General features: G+C 39.3%; 1 protein-coding gene across 4 annotated transcripts in view; it reads right to left on the bottom strand.

Annotated features, from left to right (window-relative positions):
* ATP8A2 (ATPase phospholipid transporting 8A2) overlaps positions 1-16,456 on the bottom strand; it is a 323,662-nt gene that overhangs the window by 144,857 nt on the left and 162,349 nt on the right. For all 4 annotated transcript variants that reach the window (XM_061457660.1, XM_061457662.1, XM_061457661.1 and 1 more), the window contains 2 exons: positions 5,839-6,022; positions 1,549-1,659 (listed from right to left, as the gene is read on the bottom strand). In XM_061457660.1, coding sequence (XP_061313644.1) covers positions 1,549-1,659; positions 5,839-6,022 — 295 coding nt within the window. The remainder of the gene's footprint in view (positions 1-1,548; positions 1,660-5,838; positions 6,023-16,456) is intronic.

Raw genomic sequence — 16,456 nt, 5'->3', positions numbered from 1 at the left:
AAACATGAATTATGATCAGCCCAAGTCAAATTAAGGACACTTTCAGAAAGAAAAACATAAACCAAATTTTGGATATCTAAGCATGCTAAATTAATTTCAGATCTGTGAAGGTGGCTTCTACAATAGGAAAAGAACTCAACTGTGAAATCTCAGCAGTATGAATGTAAATTTACAGAGAACCTGGTTAAAGAGTTGGACCACAGCCAAGACTTGAATGCTTAAACTTCAGAAAAAAATTAGCTCCTCATCTTATTTCACAAGTCTAACGTAACGTGTAACACTCAGCCACCCTGCTCCCACCCACTACAGCCAAACACTCAGTATTTTGATGGCATAGGGCAATTCTCTTGTAGCAAACAGACTAATCCATGTTTAAATGATAAAAGCCAACATCTAATTCAGAAATAGAGGAAAACCAGAGCAAGCTAGTGGAAAATAGTTGTTCTTTAAGAGCCTAAATCATGCATAAAAGATGATCAGACCCTGAGGGAGTCAGGTATAGACACACTGACCATGATATGATTCACTGCATAGTAAAACATTACTTACCCACTATCCCCTGCAATCACTATAACTAGATGCCTAATTATAAATGCTCTAATTTTCTTATCTGTTAACCTCATTCATGTCTGCTTAATTACAGAAAGAGACACAAAACCTCATATATACACATAGGCATACAGAAATAAAACTGATGAACAATGTGGAAATTGCTGTACCAAGTGACCACCTGAGTATCAAGTGGCCAACCCACTGAGTTCAAGTTCCTCATCTGTTTCTAACAAGGCAACCGCATGTAATAAAAATCCCTTCCCTCTCATCCTTCTTAATTCAAGACTATCCTGAAGCATAAGAACTATACTCCTATCTAAGCAGGCTGAAATGCAATGTATTAATGTTCATAACAGTATGTAGCCTCTTTAAAATCCAGTTTCACTACTTGACATCTGTAGGAAATTAATTTTTCAAAACACAGTCAGTTACATTTTAAATACTAAATAAAACATCCTGAATCATTTTATAATTTCAGTGGCATCATCGGGTAAAATTACACCCTCTTTTTCCAAAAAAACAAAGTTGAATGTCAATTCCAGGTAAGCTATGGTCTTTATAATTTGGAAACAACAACTGTAGTTTTTGCCTACTTTATTGTTTGCTTATAGAGTTCTCCCTGATTGTATTAAAAGGACTTTTGATTTAATTTTAGCCCCAAATTAAAAAGTTGAGTAAATATAAGCTCTAACTGAAATGTTTCCATGAACACAGAGAAGCTTTCAATCAGAATATTTGCATAGAAGAAATGAACTTCATCTCCAACATCTCATATCCAAGGCTTCAGTGTACCAAAACCATCAGTTTTCCTTTCGCAAATATTAAAACATTCAAGTGAATTAACTTAATCTGAGGAAGGAAACAGAATTTTAAGTTGTTACACATGGAAAAAAAGTCACTCTTTTTAGCTCAATCCATTGGGATGAGTTTTTCTTTTTACAAGAGTTGATTTGAGCAGTAAGCAGCAGTAAGACAAATCCATTTCATTACTCTTACCTCAATAATATATAAAACCACATTCTTGTAGAAGCAATACAGTATGCACTTGGTAACTCGATTGTAACTCCAAGCTCCATGGACCAACAACAGCTTCTCCAAGTAGGAAAACTGAAAGAGAGAAAACAAGTTCTCAAATATATGGAGAACTGTTGTAAGCATCTGCTCACAAAGAAAAAACAACAAAAAAAACAACCAAAAAAAAACCAACCCTCAGATCAGTTATGAAAGTTGTTCTTCAAGCACAGTATTTAAATTGTTCAGCAGAATATATATACAAAACCCAATACGTCAAATCTTTACAGGAAAACCCTTTTTTTTTTAGCAAAACACAAAACATCTCGATTTTTTTTTTTTTTTTAATCTTCTTGACTGGCTTCGAACTGCAAGATGACTTCAGTTGGCATTCCTATCTTGATAGCCAAATCAAGCAGTTAACATAATTTAGCCCTGTAGATTGAACAAATGTGAACTTCTCATTTCACAGTGAAAGAAGATTCCTGTGTTTGAGGGCTTACAAGGTTCAGAATTTCCTTTCTCTGTGTTAAACGAACAGTCTGCTCATTAGAACTGTCTTGAGCTGAAATCAAATGCAAAGGGGGGGAAACACAAGTCAAAAAATACATGCATAGTCTTTTATAGAGAATGAATACATATATTAACATTCCCAGCCCACAAAACATATGCAGTTGTGTTAAATAAAGCGCCCAAAATATTGTATAAAGCAAGAAGGAACATTTGCCAAAAAGGGCAAGTAAACGAATCTTGTAAAAATGGCCACGTTAATGCTAGTCTGAACCACAGATACAGTTCAGATTCAGTTTGTTAATTCAGCAGTTTTGAAAATGGACTTTTATGGAAGCAGTCTCACAGTGCAGCCTAGGAAAAGCATTATTTCCTACTCTTGACTTTGTCAGTGAACTTTGCTATGTCCTGCAGCATTCCTTTTTTGTCCAATTAGAGACAGCTCAAACTGGTGACTAGATTTACTGTTCAGCACACACGTATCTGAAGGGTTCTTGGGCACTAAAGTGGGACCATCATTTGCTTTCCTTCCTTTTCCATGAAGTGACTGGATAGGAAAAGATTGACTTCCTAAATTTAGATTCTAGATCATTTATTTTAACCAAAACATATTTGAAATTGAAAGCCACAGTAATGAATCAGGACTGTTGAGATACAGCCTACATGCTCACATGACTTCCAGCAAATCACTGAACCACAAGTCCTGTAACAACAGCCTCTCTCCCATGCATCAGCAACTCAGATCTGTTAGGATATGCCAGCAACAAAAAAGGAGAGAAAAGATTTACAGTTCAGTCTCTGCCGAACTTGAGTCAGGACTGAAAGCGGGACACTCACAAGTTAACCTATTAGACACCTAATGCTCTGTTAATATGCATCACAGCTACAACTTTTGTCATCAAAATTCACTAACAGAATTCACTAACAAAAAGCATCAGCAGTGATGGGAAACTTGCTACTACATCCTGACAAGTCACCCCAAACACACACCCTAGAAGCTCCTCTCTGCTGAGTTTCATGAGTGATGGCTGCAAGTCTTCTCTGGAGCTCAAGGTAGGGAAAAATCCTGCCACTTGTTGCTCTCTTGGCTGTACTCTCATGAAAATGAGTTTGCTGCACAGCACAGTAAGGGAGATATTAGTAACCTAAGTAACACACCTCTGAGCCTGTTCACATTGGTGTAGAGTACCATTAAGACAAAGCAGGGAATTAAATTTGTTTTCATGCTGGTCACTGAAATGATGCAAATGCACTGCTACTGCTGCACTTGAGCAACTGTAGGGATAGGGCTGTACTAAGACACCACCCTTGTTTGGACACTACTGTATTTAGAGAGCTTTAAAATCAGAAGGGAACATTATGACCATCTGGCCAGCCTACCTGCGAAACAGCTCTAAGTTTTCACAGTCGTCTCAGTATCAAGCCCAGCAGAACTTTTTTTAATATAGAAATTATCTTTTAGACAGATACCCCCCATCTTGACTGAAGGATGAGGTGACGCCATGTTGTGGGGCAGGGGGAGATTAAAACAATGAAAATGCATCCAAAATGCAAGCCAAATTTTCCAAAGAAAACTAAAACATGAACATTTGTTTAAGAAAGAATTTTCCCTAGTTAAGACACCAGATACTCTCTGGATTAAGATGACAAAGCCTTTCACTGAGGAAAAGTTATTAAATTCTACTACTGTCTCTCCAAACAGTTAGGTCATTTGATTTGGGAATTCTCTAAATATGGATCACTGGTGTACGATCATTTCAAGGGAAAAGGATGATTCAAACAGATGCTCCTTGCACCTGTGGAAGCTATTTGGAGTAGAGTCAGACACAAGTTGCCTTTTTATTTTTGTTTGGTTTGTGCTTTGATTCTTCCTGGAATCCTAAATGAGCCTATATAGAGACTTTCTCCTCTACAAGTGCCTTCTTCTGGCACCACTGCATTTGAAATACCATTTGAACATGAGATGCTACATTATAGTGCTAGTCTTAAATTACTCAATAAGAACACACTCTGCCTTCAAGGCATGCACATACAGTAATGCTTTAGTGGGAGTTACATGTCTTTGCTGAAAGAAATATACCCCACAGAGATCAAGTTTTTCTTTTGAATACTTTGAAACACACGTTACCATACACTATTAGTCTCCTGTACAGGAGGGATTCCTTTATATGTTTTCTAATCAGCACAAAGCTCTTAAACACAATCACAAGAAGTACAGTTCCACAGTGTTTTACTAATTTTTGAAAGTCAAAGTTCTGTGCTGGTGTGATCAGCTTTTACTTCATCTTGAAAGAAGACTCATTCCTATTGTCAGTAACTCCCTGACTGGAATTAAAACCAGCAGCAACTTACTTACACATTCTAACACTAAATCCAAAGAGAAGAGATTTTGTTAATGCAAAAGCAACACATGAACATGGAATTACTTCTTCAGATTCAACATTATTGTAGCTAACACAAAAGGAACTCCGTGTATAGGGCTCTCTATGGACAAATCTCGCACTGTTAATGCTTACTTATTAAAATGGAAGTAATAAATGATCTGAGGAAGTATAAGTAAAAAGCATTCAATTACATTATCCAGCAGAAGCAAAATACAGTCTACAGAAGTTAAAAATGAGAAAGTCATTACAGGAGACCACGGACTTTATGATTATGGCAGTTCCTATAATGCTATGCATTTGGAATATGTTACTATTTATGCTAGAATAAGCCCTTGTTACTAATAGCATAAATGTTACTATTTATGCCAGAAACAGCCTAAAATTTTCAAGATAAATTTGGTGAAAGGTCTCAGTTACACAAGCTTGAAACCCAAAGCACTTCATCAGGCTGCAAAGAAGTGCAGCAATACAACACTGCCACTTTGCTTCCCAGCAGGGTTAACACAATAAACGTGTGCAAACAGCAGCATTATCTGTGCCTTTTCAAAACCTCACCTTCCACTGAAAGCATTAAAAGATGATAATATTTCATATCACTTGGTAGAGCAAAGCTGCCTTCACCCTGCCAGAAAGGACCATCAACTGGTGTTCACAGATCCCTGAAGAGACAGCAGCTCATCTCTGCTTCCTGTCAGCTGCTCTTGCCCTGCTACCAGTCTCAAACAGACAGAACACCTCGGCTGTAAACGGCACTCAGAGGACGTTCAGCAACTGAAGCATCTCCTTCCTTTCTTACATTTCTTTTTAAGTCTTTAGTCTACATCTCTGTTTTAACAAAAGCGGCTTTTTAGTCTCCTCTTTAGCTGAAGTAACTGGTGCTGAATTTAACAGGATTAGGTGAAAGAACTCACCCAAATAACATCCGGAATAACACACCTAGGGTGAAAACGCCGGCCAGCTCTAAACTTGTGACCAGTTCTTGGATAAACCATGGGGGTGGGAAGAATTTAAAAAGAAGAGACACACCTCAAAGTAAGAATTTCCAAACAGCCAAACTTTTACACACGTGGTTATAACACCTACTCACAGTAAGAGAAAAGGGTTTGCACCAAAGAATCTTACTGAAGGACCAAGACATTGCACAGCTGTCAGAAGGAAACAAACTTTGAGGGGAGGTGGAGCTCTGCCCTGAATAATACAAAATTATAATAATGAATCCCAAAAATACGTCCAAAATACTTGCTGCAGACAGCTGTCTCAAAAAGGAAACAAAGGAAACACGCTCCTAGCTTGAGGGCTAGGAGAAGCCACCAAGCACTACATGGCTGCACAACGTATTTCTGATAACAGGATACGGCAGTTGCTCTTTTTTGCCTCTGACCTGTGCAATAGCGTAATCCGAGCAATTGGTTGCCTGCATGCCCTCATTGCCACTGATGCCCACTCCAACATGAGCTGTCTGGATCATTCCCACGTCATTGGCACCATCCCCAATGGCAAGTGTTATGGCATTGACGTGTTTCTTGACCATGTCTACTATTTCAGACTTCTGTAGAGGAGATACTCTGAAAAGGAGAGAAAAAGGTGTCAGTTTCTCACATGCTGAGCTATATGCCTTTCCCAAAAGGACAGCTGTAATCTACATTTAGAAGTAATCAAAGGGCAGTTGCTGGGAAGTTTCTTTATTCAACAACTAAGCTTCAGAAGCTGTGCCAAACTATTTCAAAAGGAGAAAGTAGTTTTAAAAATAGTTTCACATTTATCTACTTGCTCTTATTTTATGCAAAAGAGACCAGATATGAAAGGTTTTAAAGCTTTGTTTTGCTCTCTCAGCCTCACCCAATGCACTTCAACATAACCAGTGACGTTATACTGGGAGCACTGGAGAAGAGAGTTTCCTCTGTATACAACAGCTTATGGATTAGCAGTATAAGCACCCCCCTGTCTGCTGTCAACAGTGCATCTTCATCCAGGAGAAGAAAGACCACAATTACATTCAGAGAGTAAATCAGAGACATTCTCAGTGGTTTGGCAAGAGGAACTGCAGGTTTACCTTATTCCCCCCAGTTTACCTCTCCATTTGCCAGTCCATCTTTCCAATCTCAGACTACGCAGTTAGATCAGAAAGAATAAGACCTCTCTCTGATCTCACACTTACCCTGCACACTGGTACAGCTCTGACTTCAGTGATGATATTACTCAATTCCAATTCAAAATCAAAAGGCTGACTTAATGACATCTGAGTATTCCTATCAGTTTTAGTGGTAATTACATTAACCTGATCATTCCCTCATTAGGCATCAGTTCCAATTCAATAAAAATTCATGGAATTCAACAAAGCTCAGCTTAGTCTAAATCAGGGAGAAGTGGAAAAATACTCAGGACCAGGTTACAAAATTGGATAAGACACCCAAAATGCCCTTTTTTTTTTGTCATGGGAAAGGTGGATCAGGTTACCAAATCACATGAAGTATTTTGGAAATACCTACATGTAGATTAAATATTTCCATTCTAACCCCATCTGTATAAACAACCCTAATTCCTTTCCCCATCAGTTTTAGTTAAAGTTCCAAATTATTCCATATTTCCTTAAATAAAGCTTTAGACAAAACTTTTCCACATCTCAAGTCAGCCACATAACACTCAACAAAAAGAATGTAACTGATATCTAAAAGCTTTACTATTGAAATAGGGAGAGAATGGGGAGCTTGGGGAATGGGCGAGACAGAGGGTTTTTTACATGGCATTTTTTCCAGAGTCCATATCCTGCGGGAGCAACTTACAGAGCCTTTAATACACCCAGCTGGATTAGTGCTGATCAAAAAAAGCAGAGTTGTCTTGTTTAACATTTTGTTTTATGGCCTTGATTTTGTTTAGTGCTGATCACCTCAAAATAACTTGATGAGTAACTGGGGGAGAAAGACCTCCTAAGAAAAAAATTGCTGGGCTCAAAATCCACATGTGAACTAAACCACCTGAGCAGTGTAGCAGCTGCCCTGTTCCTAAAAGCTGAAAGCAGGAAAAAGTTGACTGAGCCATAAAATTTACTTAAAACCATTGGATGGATTTATTAAGCACTCAGCTACCTGGCAAGAAAAACACTACTTGGCACCGTAGGGGCCCAGTTAAATTACCAACACAAAACCCTAACACATTAACCAGCCTATGGTGCATGAAAGGTGTTGGTTTGTAATTGTAACTTACACACAATATACATTTGATGCAGAATATAGTCTGCACCAAATTTTCTCTCATACATACATACCTGCACACACCTCCCTTTCTCCCCACCCCTTCACATAAGAAAATACTAAAGTATGGAGAAAGGAGTCAACAAGGACTTCAAGCCATAAAATGGGAACTCCTGAGGGATTCAGAGCCAGTTCTGGAGGGATGGATTGACAAGTGCACAGATCCCCATTACCAGCCCCAGGGGCATCTCCAGTGCACAGGACCATATACTTTTACCAGTCCCCTCGTGCAGTTATTTCATTTCAGCTGAGCACTGTGTGTATCTGCTAACATCCTCCCTGGGCATGATCCTCTCTCAGAAGTCCAGTTTGTGTTCATTTAGTTTTCAGTTACATGCCAATAGAAATAGCTAACAAGTTCCCTGGTTTCAAATATGCTTAAAGTAACACAATGAAAAGAGACAGACTGCAAACAACATCTCTGATTCTGTAGTTTAAACTAGCAGCTTGTCTACAGACGTTTCAGACATGACCAGAATGTGGCAGAGATGCTCAAGCTTGTTCTAGTTCAATTTACCTGCAACATGTCAGGCAAGCTAACATAGCTTGTATTGACTTCTGCGCCTGCAAGAGTACCTGTGGCTTCAGATTTAAAGTCAACTTTGCCATTAATGACCCATTATTTGTCAAATCAACGGAATGCCCCAATATAAACACATTTATCAAATACTACATAATGTACACTTCTACTGCTTTTACTGTCATGACCAAATAAGGTTAATTACACCCAGTTATTTACTAACATCTTCATATGCCTAGTAAGGCTAAACAAGCTACAGGAAACATTAGATATATCCTTTATGCACCAAAAATATTTCTGCACTTGGTTTAAGATGAAATGTAAAACAAGATTCCAGAACAGTGTTCCTTGATCACAGTTGTCGGTTCTAAACAGAAGCTTTATAGCAAGCATCTTCTGTGACATTCCCCCCCCCATCAAGTACAGTCCCAAAACATGTTTTGCTGCACAGAGTATATTAACTACAAGTTGTGAATTAAGATGGCTACTGGTTTCCTGAGGGGTTTTACTCCCCTCCTCTCCCAACTCACTGTGCCTCCAAACCTCTTCTGCTTCTTATAATCTATTTGGTACCAACACATTGCATTAGATGACATTAATCCCCTCTGTCAGATGATCAGAGCTGCAGTCTATTTCAGCACATTTGATAGGCTGTCTACATGAATAACTGGAAGATTATAGTACAGGACACTATTAACCTGCAGCTTCCCCCAGGTGATATCTTGGAAGGGAAGAAGGAATAGCCAAGTTCACAAAGATTTGTGGACAAATGAATAAGTTCAAAGTAAAAAGCATAAGGAAAGAACTGTCTACTTTGGAGAAAATTTTGCAACAGGCAACTAACTACTGGTAATTATCATCTGGTGGAACATCCCTGGCTTTCACTGCAGAGCTCACTGCAGCAATATGAGGATGTAATCCTGGCCTTGACAGACACCCAAATAAGAGTTAACATGTACAACTGATGTTTCGCTCATCTAAATCTTCTGTTTGCTCATGTATTCATTCACTGGTCAGACAGCAGGGCTTCTTAGAAAGGTTCTTAGAGTGCAACTCAAAAGAATTGCAAATGTTTGTTTATACACAAGTTATTTTTATTGTCTCTGCTCAAAAGCACCTTTGACAACAGATACGATCAGCTTAGTGTAGACTGATTCTCACTTTTTTTACACATACTCCCCGAAAAAATACCCCTCAGGTTTCAAATACCACGATTACAGCTACCAAATCAAATCCGCAGATTCTTGCTCAAACTGCTTCCCCAAGAATATCAATTTAACCTGCTCATGCTGCAGAGAGCCTGAGGTCAAGGCTGTGCCTTTATAAAGTGTTTAGTGTTCAATATTTGTTTGTTTAATATAAAGTGCTCATGAATGACGGAAGGAAAGCACGAAGTTTCAGGCACAGAGCAGACCTGCTACTTGCCCAGCTCTGGGACTTCCAGTAGCCTTGCTCTTGAGAGGGTAAAAGCTGGTATGAAAAAATGGGAGGCTCCCCCTACTCTCAAACTCGATTAGTCTTTATCAGCACCTTTAACAGATTAATATAGAAAGAAGTTTGAATCCTGAAAGAGAGGACTGATGCCTTGGTATCACATTGCTTCCTCTTTAATGGGATGGGTAGAAGCAAGAGAGGGCACAAAACACGATACCTTGGGAAGAATATGGGAGCCCAGAGCCTAAGATCCTCTGAAAGATATGGACCTAATTATCCTCACATCACTTAAATCCATAAGGAAACTGTGGATGGAGGCAGAAGTAAGTAGTTTTCAGATGACACAGTACTTTATTGTTAACTATCGGTAAACACTTTAAGGTCCTTCTTGTACTTAGAGGAAGCTAATATAATAAATAGCACAGCTCATAGCACAGAGAAGCGACACAGCTGTTTTACACAGAGGATGTTATTATAAGTGGCTTCCCACTGACTTCTGCAGATCAGCTCCCAGTGGCTTTAAACCTTGATTTTTTGTTCACTTCTTCAGGCTGGGTACACATGTTTATGAGCAAACTTCTTACCTGATAAATTTTGCCTGCCCAGAAATGCTCTACTCTTGTGGTTTAGGCTTAAGGTAGTCCTGCAAGGAGCAGGAAGCTGGGCTCTATGATCATTATGAGTCCCATCCAGTTTGAGATATTTTGTGATTCTACTCAGCATTTTGCTGGAAGGTTTGTTCAGACTTACTTTATTTCTTTAAGAAGAGAATTCAAGCACAGATGGAGGATCTTCCAGTTCAATTTTTCTTTATCAGGAATACTTAGAGGATAACCAGAGCTATTCACAAATTCCTATCAGCTCTGTCATCACAAAAAAACAACAGTGATGATATTTTCAAAAATTAGTATCAGACATTTTATTTAGAAACCCATTTTGTTTGATAGAAAATTTTTTAAAATGTAGAAAATAAATAGAAAATCAAATATTCATTTTAACCAAGCAAAGCAATGCAATAGAGCTTTAACTTCAATTTCCTTTAGGTACTGCAACTGATTTTAAATCAATCAATTCCCTTACTGCACTCAATCTGGCAAGGCAACTACCCCTCTTATTCCCAGCCTCCAGCTAATATATCAAGACGGATACAGTCACAGATGAGATAGGAAGAACACAATCAGCACAACCAGTCCTATGTCACATAGGTCAGCTACACTCAGCAAGATACTATCAGCAGGAAGTGAAAAACAGTTTCTTAATTCTGTCCTCTACATCTGTATTTATTGCACAGTTACAGACGCATGAAAGCAATTGATGGCAACTGTAAATAATACTTCTCACACAGCCCTAAAACTGCAGTTGCATCATTGAAGATGCTTCAAAGTATACAAACATAAACCATGGATGGAAAATTAAAGTATTTCACAGAATTATTAGTTTTATTTATTGCATTCAAGTCTAAAGAACCCAATGAAGAGAGGGTTCTGCTAGAGAACTACCAGCTGAACTGCCCAACTATATGTGAGACAGACATGATTAATACAGAAAAAGATACGTAAACTTTATTGAAGTCCTGTCATAAGACATAGGCAGAAAAAGACTATCAGTTTTTTATATCCAGGCCATCCTACAGAGCCATGAAGAGAAGGCAGCCCCACAAGTTCTTACATGCCTGAGAAAGGCACAGCTTGATACTGAGCCTAATCTCTGTTCTGTCTACATGCGTTGGGTTTTGTAGGGATTTTGTTGTTTGCAGATGCCCTCCCCAAAATCAAGGAGATGAGAGCATTTCTGTTGAAGACTGAATACTTACTTCCCCCTTCTCCCCCCCCCCCATTTGATATAAAATACTCTTAAGACATTCTTACCCACACTTTCAAATCTTTAATGTTCATTTGTGAGAAGAGGAAGGCAAGGAAGGAAGCTGTTTAAAGCTCCTTCTGCTTCCATGCTGTAACAGGGATCAAGCACAAAGACATTAATGTATTTAACGTTAAGCATTAATTTGATATTCTACTTCCTTGAAAGGCTTTGTTTATGCAACATCAGAGACCCTTAAGAGCACAGCTTTACTGCAGTGAACATGATTTTACCCTGTCCTATCATAAAATACACTAGTACTTCAAAATGCTCAGTGACCTCATCCTCAGAAACGGCAGAGATGGGAGACAGCCCGGAAAGAGCAGAGAGCTATCAATAATATTGACATTTAAGTGTATGCATTGGTCCCCAGAAGAAGCAGCAAGACAAATTAACACACCACTAAAAGTAATGCTCAGAAAGCAAGGAATGAAACCATGATATCATATTTAGCAGTTTTTAATTACACATTGATTTCTCCTGACACACACCAGGGTGCAGATTTCAGGCATGTGTCATGGAAACAAGGGCTAGTCTTAAATTACAGTCATGATGCTCCAAGATACCTCGGGTAGACTTATAATGGTACAGTAACCCACAAAGAACCAAGACTGAACAAAAGCACATGCACTTCTTAAATCAAAATGATGTGTATTACATTGAATGCTTTTCATTTACTAAGTGCTCTGAATCTCCTTCACCTGCTGACAACCACAATTTCACAGGGACTGGCTCTGGCGCAGTACTTACAACTTTGGAGACAGCACTGAGTGAACTGATGGATAGTTTAGTGTTCATAAAAAGCACCAAAGGAATTCATCCAACTAAATACAAGTGCCTCCAGCAGAGACATCTCTATCTTCACTAACCGCACCCACTCCTTTTATAGTCAGTGGAGAGAAACAGGCACTTCTGCAGCACAATCCCTCTGGCTTATTTTAGACGTACTTTAAGGGTACAGTTCATCTCATCTAATAAGTGCTCTTTTCTCTCCACCACAGTAAAGAAGGCTCAAGGTAACTAGTTCACATGAAAAAGCCTACTCCTGATGAAAAATTACACAGCATGAAACCCATCTTGCATTACTGGAGTGCTAAATACCTTCAAATTAATCAGGTGCATAAGCTTTTTCTCTCTTACTTTCTGATAAGGTAGAAAGTCTGCTTTCTCCCAACACAGGCACCCAATGCTGAAACGACAGACAGACCATGTCCTCCTTCCCTTCTCACAATTGTCACTTCCTGATTGTGCTTGTAGCTCTTGCTAATTTTCTGCAGTAACTTCCTAGTCCCATCTCTTCTGAAGATGGTCACCCATAAATCTTACCAAATCTCTGCTGGCTTCTGTAAGAATCACCACAGCTCCATTGCCCTTGGTCATTTCAGCAGCCATCTCACTTCTCCATACTTACTTTTCCCCCCCCTAGGCAGATCATGCTCCAAACTGCTTCACTGCTTACCTCATCCAAATTTACCAGATTTGTTTCAAGCTTATTTTTTAATTTTAAAGAGTTTTAATCCTATTTCACTTATGAGAAGTCTCATTTAATCTTATTATAGCTAAAACAAAAAATTACTTCAGTTCTTTTTCAGCCTGACATGTCAGTTACACACTTCCTTCTAAATTTCAGGTTATCCAGAATAGGGATATGATGCCTACCATGGCTCTGTCAAAACGCATCCACACACCCCCACGTACAGGCTCACAGAACATGTGAATGGCAATTCTCTTTAATGGTTACCAAAATAGTTCCTTCTGCATCACTTCAGGTATAACAGAAATGCCCTCTTAATATAAAGCTCTCTTTGTAGTTATCATAGACAGTCTTCTGAAGAGGAAGAACTCAAAACTCATTTAGTATCTTTTTACCACAAAAACAAAGACTTCTTTTTTCCTAATTCTGTATCTTTTTTTATGCATATATCACTAAAAAATTTCTCACTTGCATTCCATATTTTGACAACTCATTTGCCATTCACAGTTGCCACTGAAATGATTTCCAGAGGACAAGGACTATGAAATAATCTCTTTATAAGCTTGATTCAATGAATTGAGCAGTGCGATAATAAACAGTGCCCCAGTGAACACAGGGTTAATTTTCAAGTCAGCATCTTCTTCCACTTTGATATCACTGCCTGCATGTTTCTGTCTCGATTGCCCTTCCCCCAACCTTCTTTATGGGGCAAAGATTAAATAGGGAAAATCTATTTTGGAAAACAAATGATCTGCAAAATGATGAGTTGGCATAAACACGGTGCTGAATGGAAGACTATTTTGCATTTTTAACTATAATGGTCACTAGTGGCAACAGCTATAATACATTTTTAAAGTGAAACCAATGTATCAAATTGATTTTGAGCTTCCCTCAGCCCAAGCTGACTAAAGCACATTTATTTCCATGCTAATGAGCCTGAGCAGTTCTCATGCAACAGAAAAATCAGCCTTTTCTAATGACAGAGCAAAAAAATTTCAGCCTGTTAAACATACAGATTTATAACCTTTATAACCTCGAGGACATGCAGAGAGAGAGCACCCACGTGTTCCACAAAGTTGTTTATAGACTTTTGCAACACATGGTGAAATTAAGTGCCTGTGGGCATTGATAAGCACATTGGCCCATTTAGCAAGTCTCTACCCTGCAATTAAGTCAACAGATGACTCGGTAGAGCCAGGGAGAGAGCCTGCCCCTAGAAGCGGGGCAGCAATGCTGTGGTAGTATCAGCCACGCCATGTGGGCAGCGTTGTCTGCTTTGCGCTCACTACAGCTCAGAAAAACAAACTGCAACAGCCTCAGATAGCATTACTTGTATAACCTACTGCTTCTTTCAGGATCATACACCTAAGAAACAAACCACAAACACTGACGTGGTAGGAAGATGAAGGGAGATGTAGCTAGCAGGTAGCTTGCCATTCCAACAGCACTACAAACATTGATCATTTCTTCATTCCGAATTCTAATAACTATGTGTGATTTGTTTTCTCTCCCTCCACAGAAAAAGTCTCCTGGAATTTAAAATGAGAATGCATATAAATGACCAACCTGCAACTATACGCTATTGTTCGAAAGGCCATGATACCCCAATTACATGGTCCTGGAACAGAGACACAGTGTGCAGCAGGGTATCACACCCAGTAATTATCACCACCTATTTATAAAAAGGGAAATGTTCAATTTCAGAATTACCAGTGTACTTCAGAAGTCAGGGTCAAGTTGTATCAGGGAAATAAGATGAGCTCCCCCATTTTTTTTCCCCTGACAACAGCACAGAAATACAAGTTATTTCCCACCTTTCCTTGAGCCCCAGTCTCTACTTAAAAAGAACAAAATGCTAGCAGTGAATTCCCTAAATCTTCAGACATCTAGAAAAAAAGAACGAACCGAGCTTGTGGCTTTCACAATCCCACCACAGGCAGGGGAGTTGAGCATCAGGGAGTTGCAACAAAGACTAAAAATATTCAGACCACTTTCAGATAGAAAAGCCATTGACAACAAGAAGTCAGCCTGGGACCCGATCACTCCTGGTCAACTATCAAACCTGCACTCTGCTCAAAGCCAGGTTAAGTATCAACTTAGAGAAAAACATTCTCAGCACGCTCACTACACCCAAACTCAAGCTGCAAGAAAGGATTTTTACATCAATCTCTAAGTGAAGAAGGGAAAGAGGAAAAAGAAATCAGTAATATTCTAGAGCAAAGGCAGCTATACAGTAAGCACATAATTAAATTGAAGCATTAAAATATGGCATCTAGAATAAAGGGGTGCTTTTGTCATGTTCAGTCACCACTTACACTAGCAGTTAATATGACCAAGTTTACATCAAGAAGTTTTAGTAACAGCATCTCTGCCTCTGGCCAGCCACGAGGATGGCCATCTTGCTAACCCTTGAACACATGGTTCCAACACTGTCATATCTTGGTGAATGGTTCTGTATTCAGGTTTAAGATACAGAAATGCCCTGTGGCTTGTGAGAACAACGCTGATTGATATCAGCTGCTTCTGTAAGAGCAAACCAGAAACACACAGACTGCAGAGTGAACACAACATATCTTGGTCCCCTGCAACCCTGATTTTCAAGCACCTTTCAAGCGTGAGAACCCTGTTGCAGAGAAGAGCATGTCAAACCAAAGCTGCACACCAGAGGCTGTCACACACGACATTAGCACACTTTGATAGCTATGGCAGCTCTTGGGTAAGAAGCAGCTGACCATGTCCAGTCTCAGCCTGCCAAAACTGAGGAGCAATTGCTTGAACTGACTGTCCCCAGAAGCTTGTCCAAGCATTTTGGAGCCATCCAGGAAGAGTCAGGGGGCTCTTTAACAGTACGGGATGGACAATCACAGTCCAGTGTCCATGCTTACCCCTTAGCACTCTTACTGAGAGTGCACGCACAGCCAGAAGGGTTTAACAAAGAGCAAACACCTTACAAAACACAGCTTCCTGTTTCTTCCAGACTTGCATTGACTTCAGAATTATGCCTCTTTGAAAGCTCCAAGTTGGCCATTCTGCTACTATTGAAAGGAATCTGCAGGGTTTTGAAGAAAATGCAAAGAAACTCTAGTTTTCATTTCCTGTGTGTCACCTCTTGGAGCTGATTCTTTTGCACATATGATTTTTAGTTTCAGTCTCATCCATATTTCTGACCACAAGATCACCCAGAGCTCTGCACAGAACAGCACTCCATGGAGTACTGACAGCCAAAAAAAAAAAGTAAAAGTGACAGCTCAAACTAGGCCAACAATTTTGCTGCCTGAACTAGACTAAGAATACAGAACTAGTAGCCATGTTTTGACAATGTCAAACCTTTTCACCTTTTGGACACAAAACACTGCAGTTCCAGTCTTGTTATATACATGCTCATGGTTTCACAGGACATACTTAGTGCTAAATAACAGATGCCAGTACAGGTTGTCCCTTCCATCACGCTTTTTACTGA

The sequence above is a fragment of the Pezoporus flaviventris genome, unplaced genomic scaffold (assembly GCF_033815535.1).
Source record: "Pezoporus flaviventris isolate CSIRO_AGI_PZ_B2104156 unplaced genomic scaffold, CSIRO_AGI_Pfla_v1 ptg000025l, whole genome shotgun sequence".
Classification (NCBI taxonomy): Eukaryota; Metazoa; Chordata; class Aves; order Psittaciformes; family Psittacidae; genus Pezoporus; species Pezoporus flaviventris.
The sequence above is the reverse complement of the archived record's forward strand: the minus strand, read 5'-3'. Positions and strand labels throughout refer to the sequence as shown.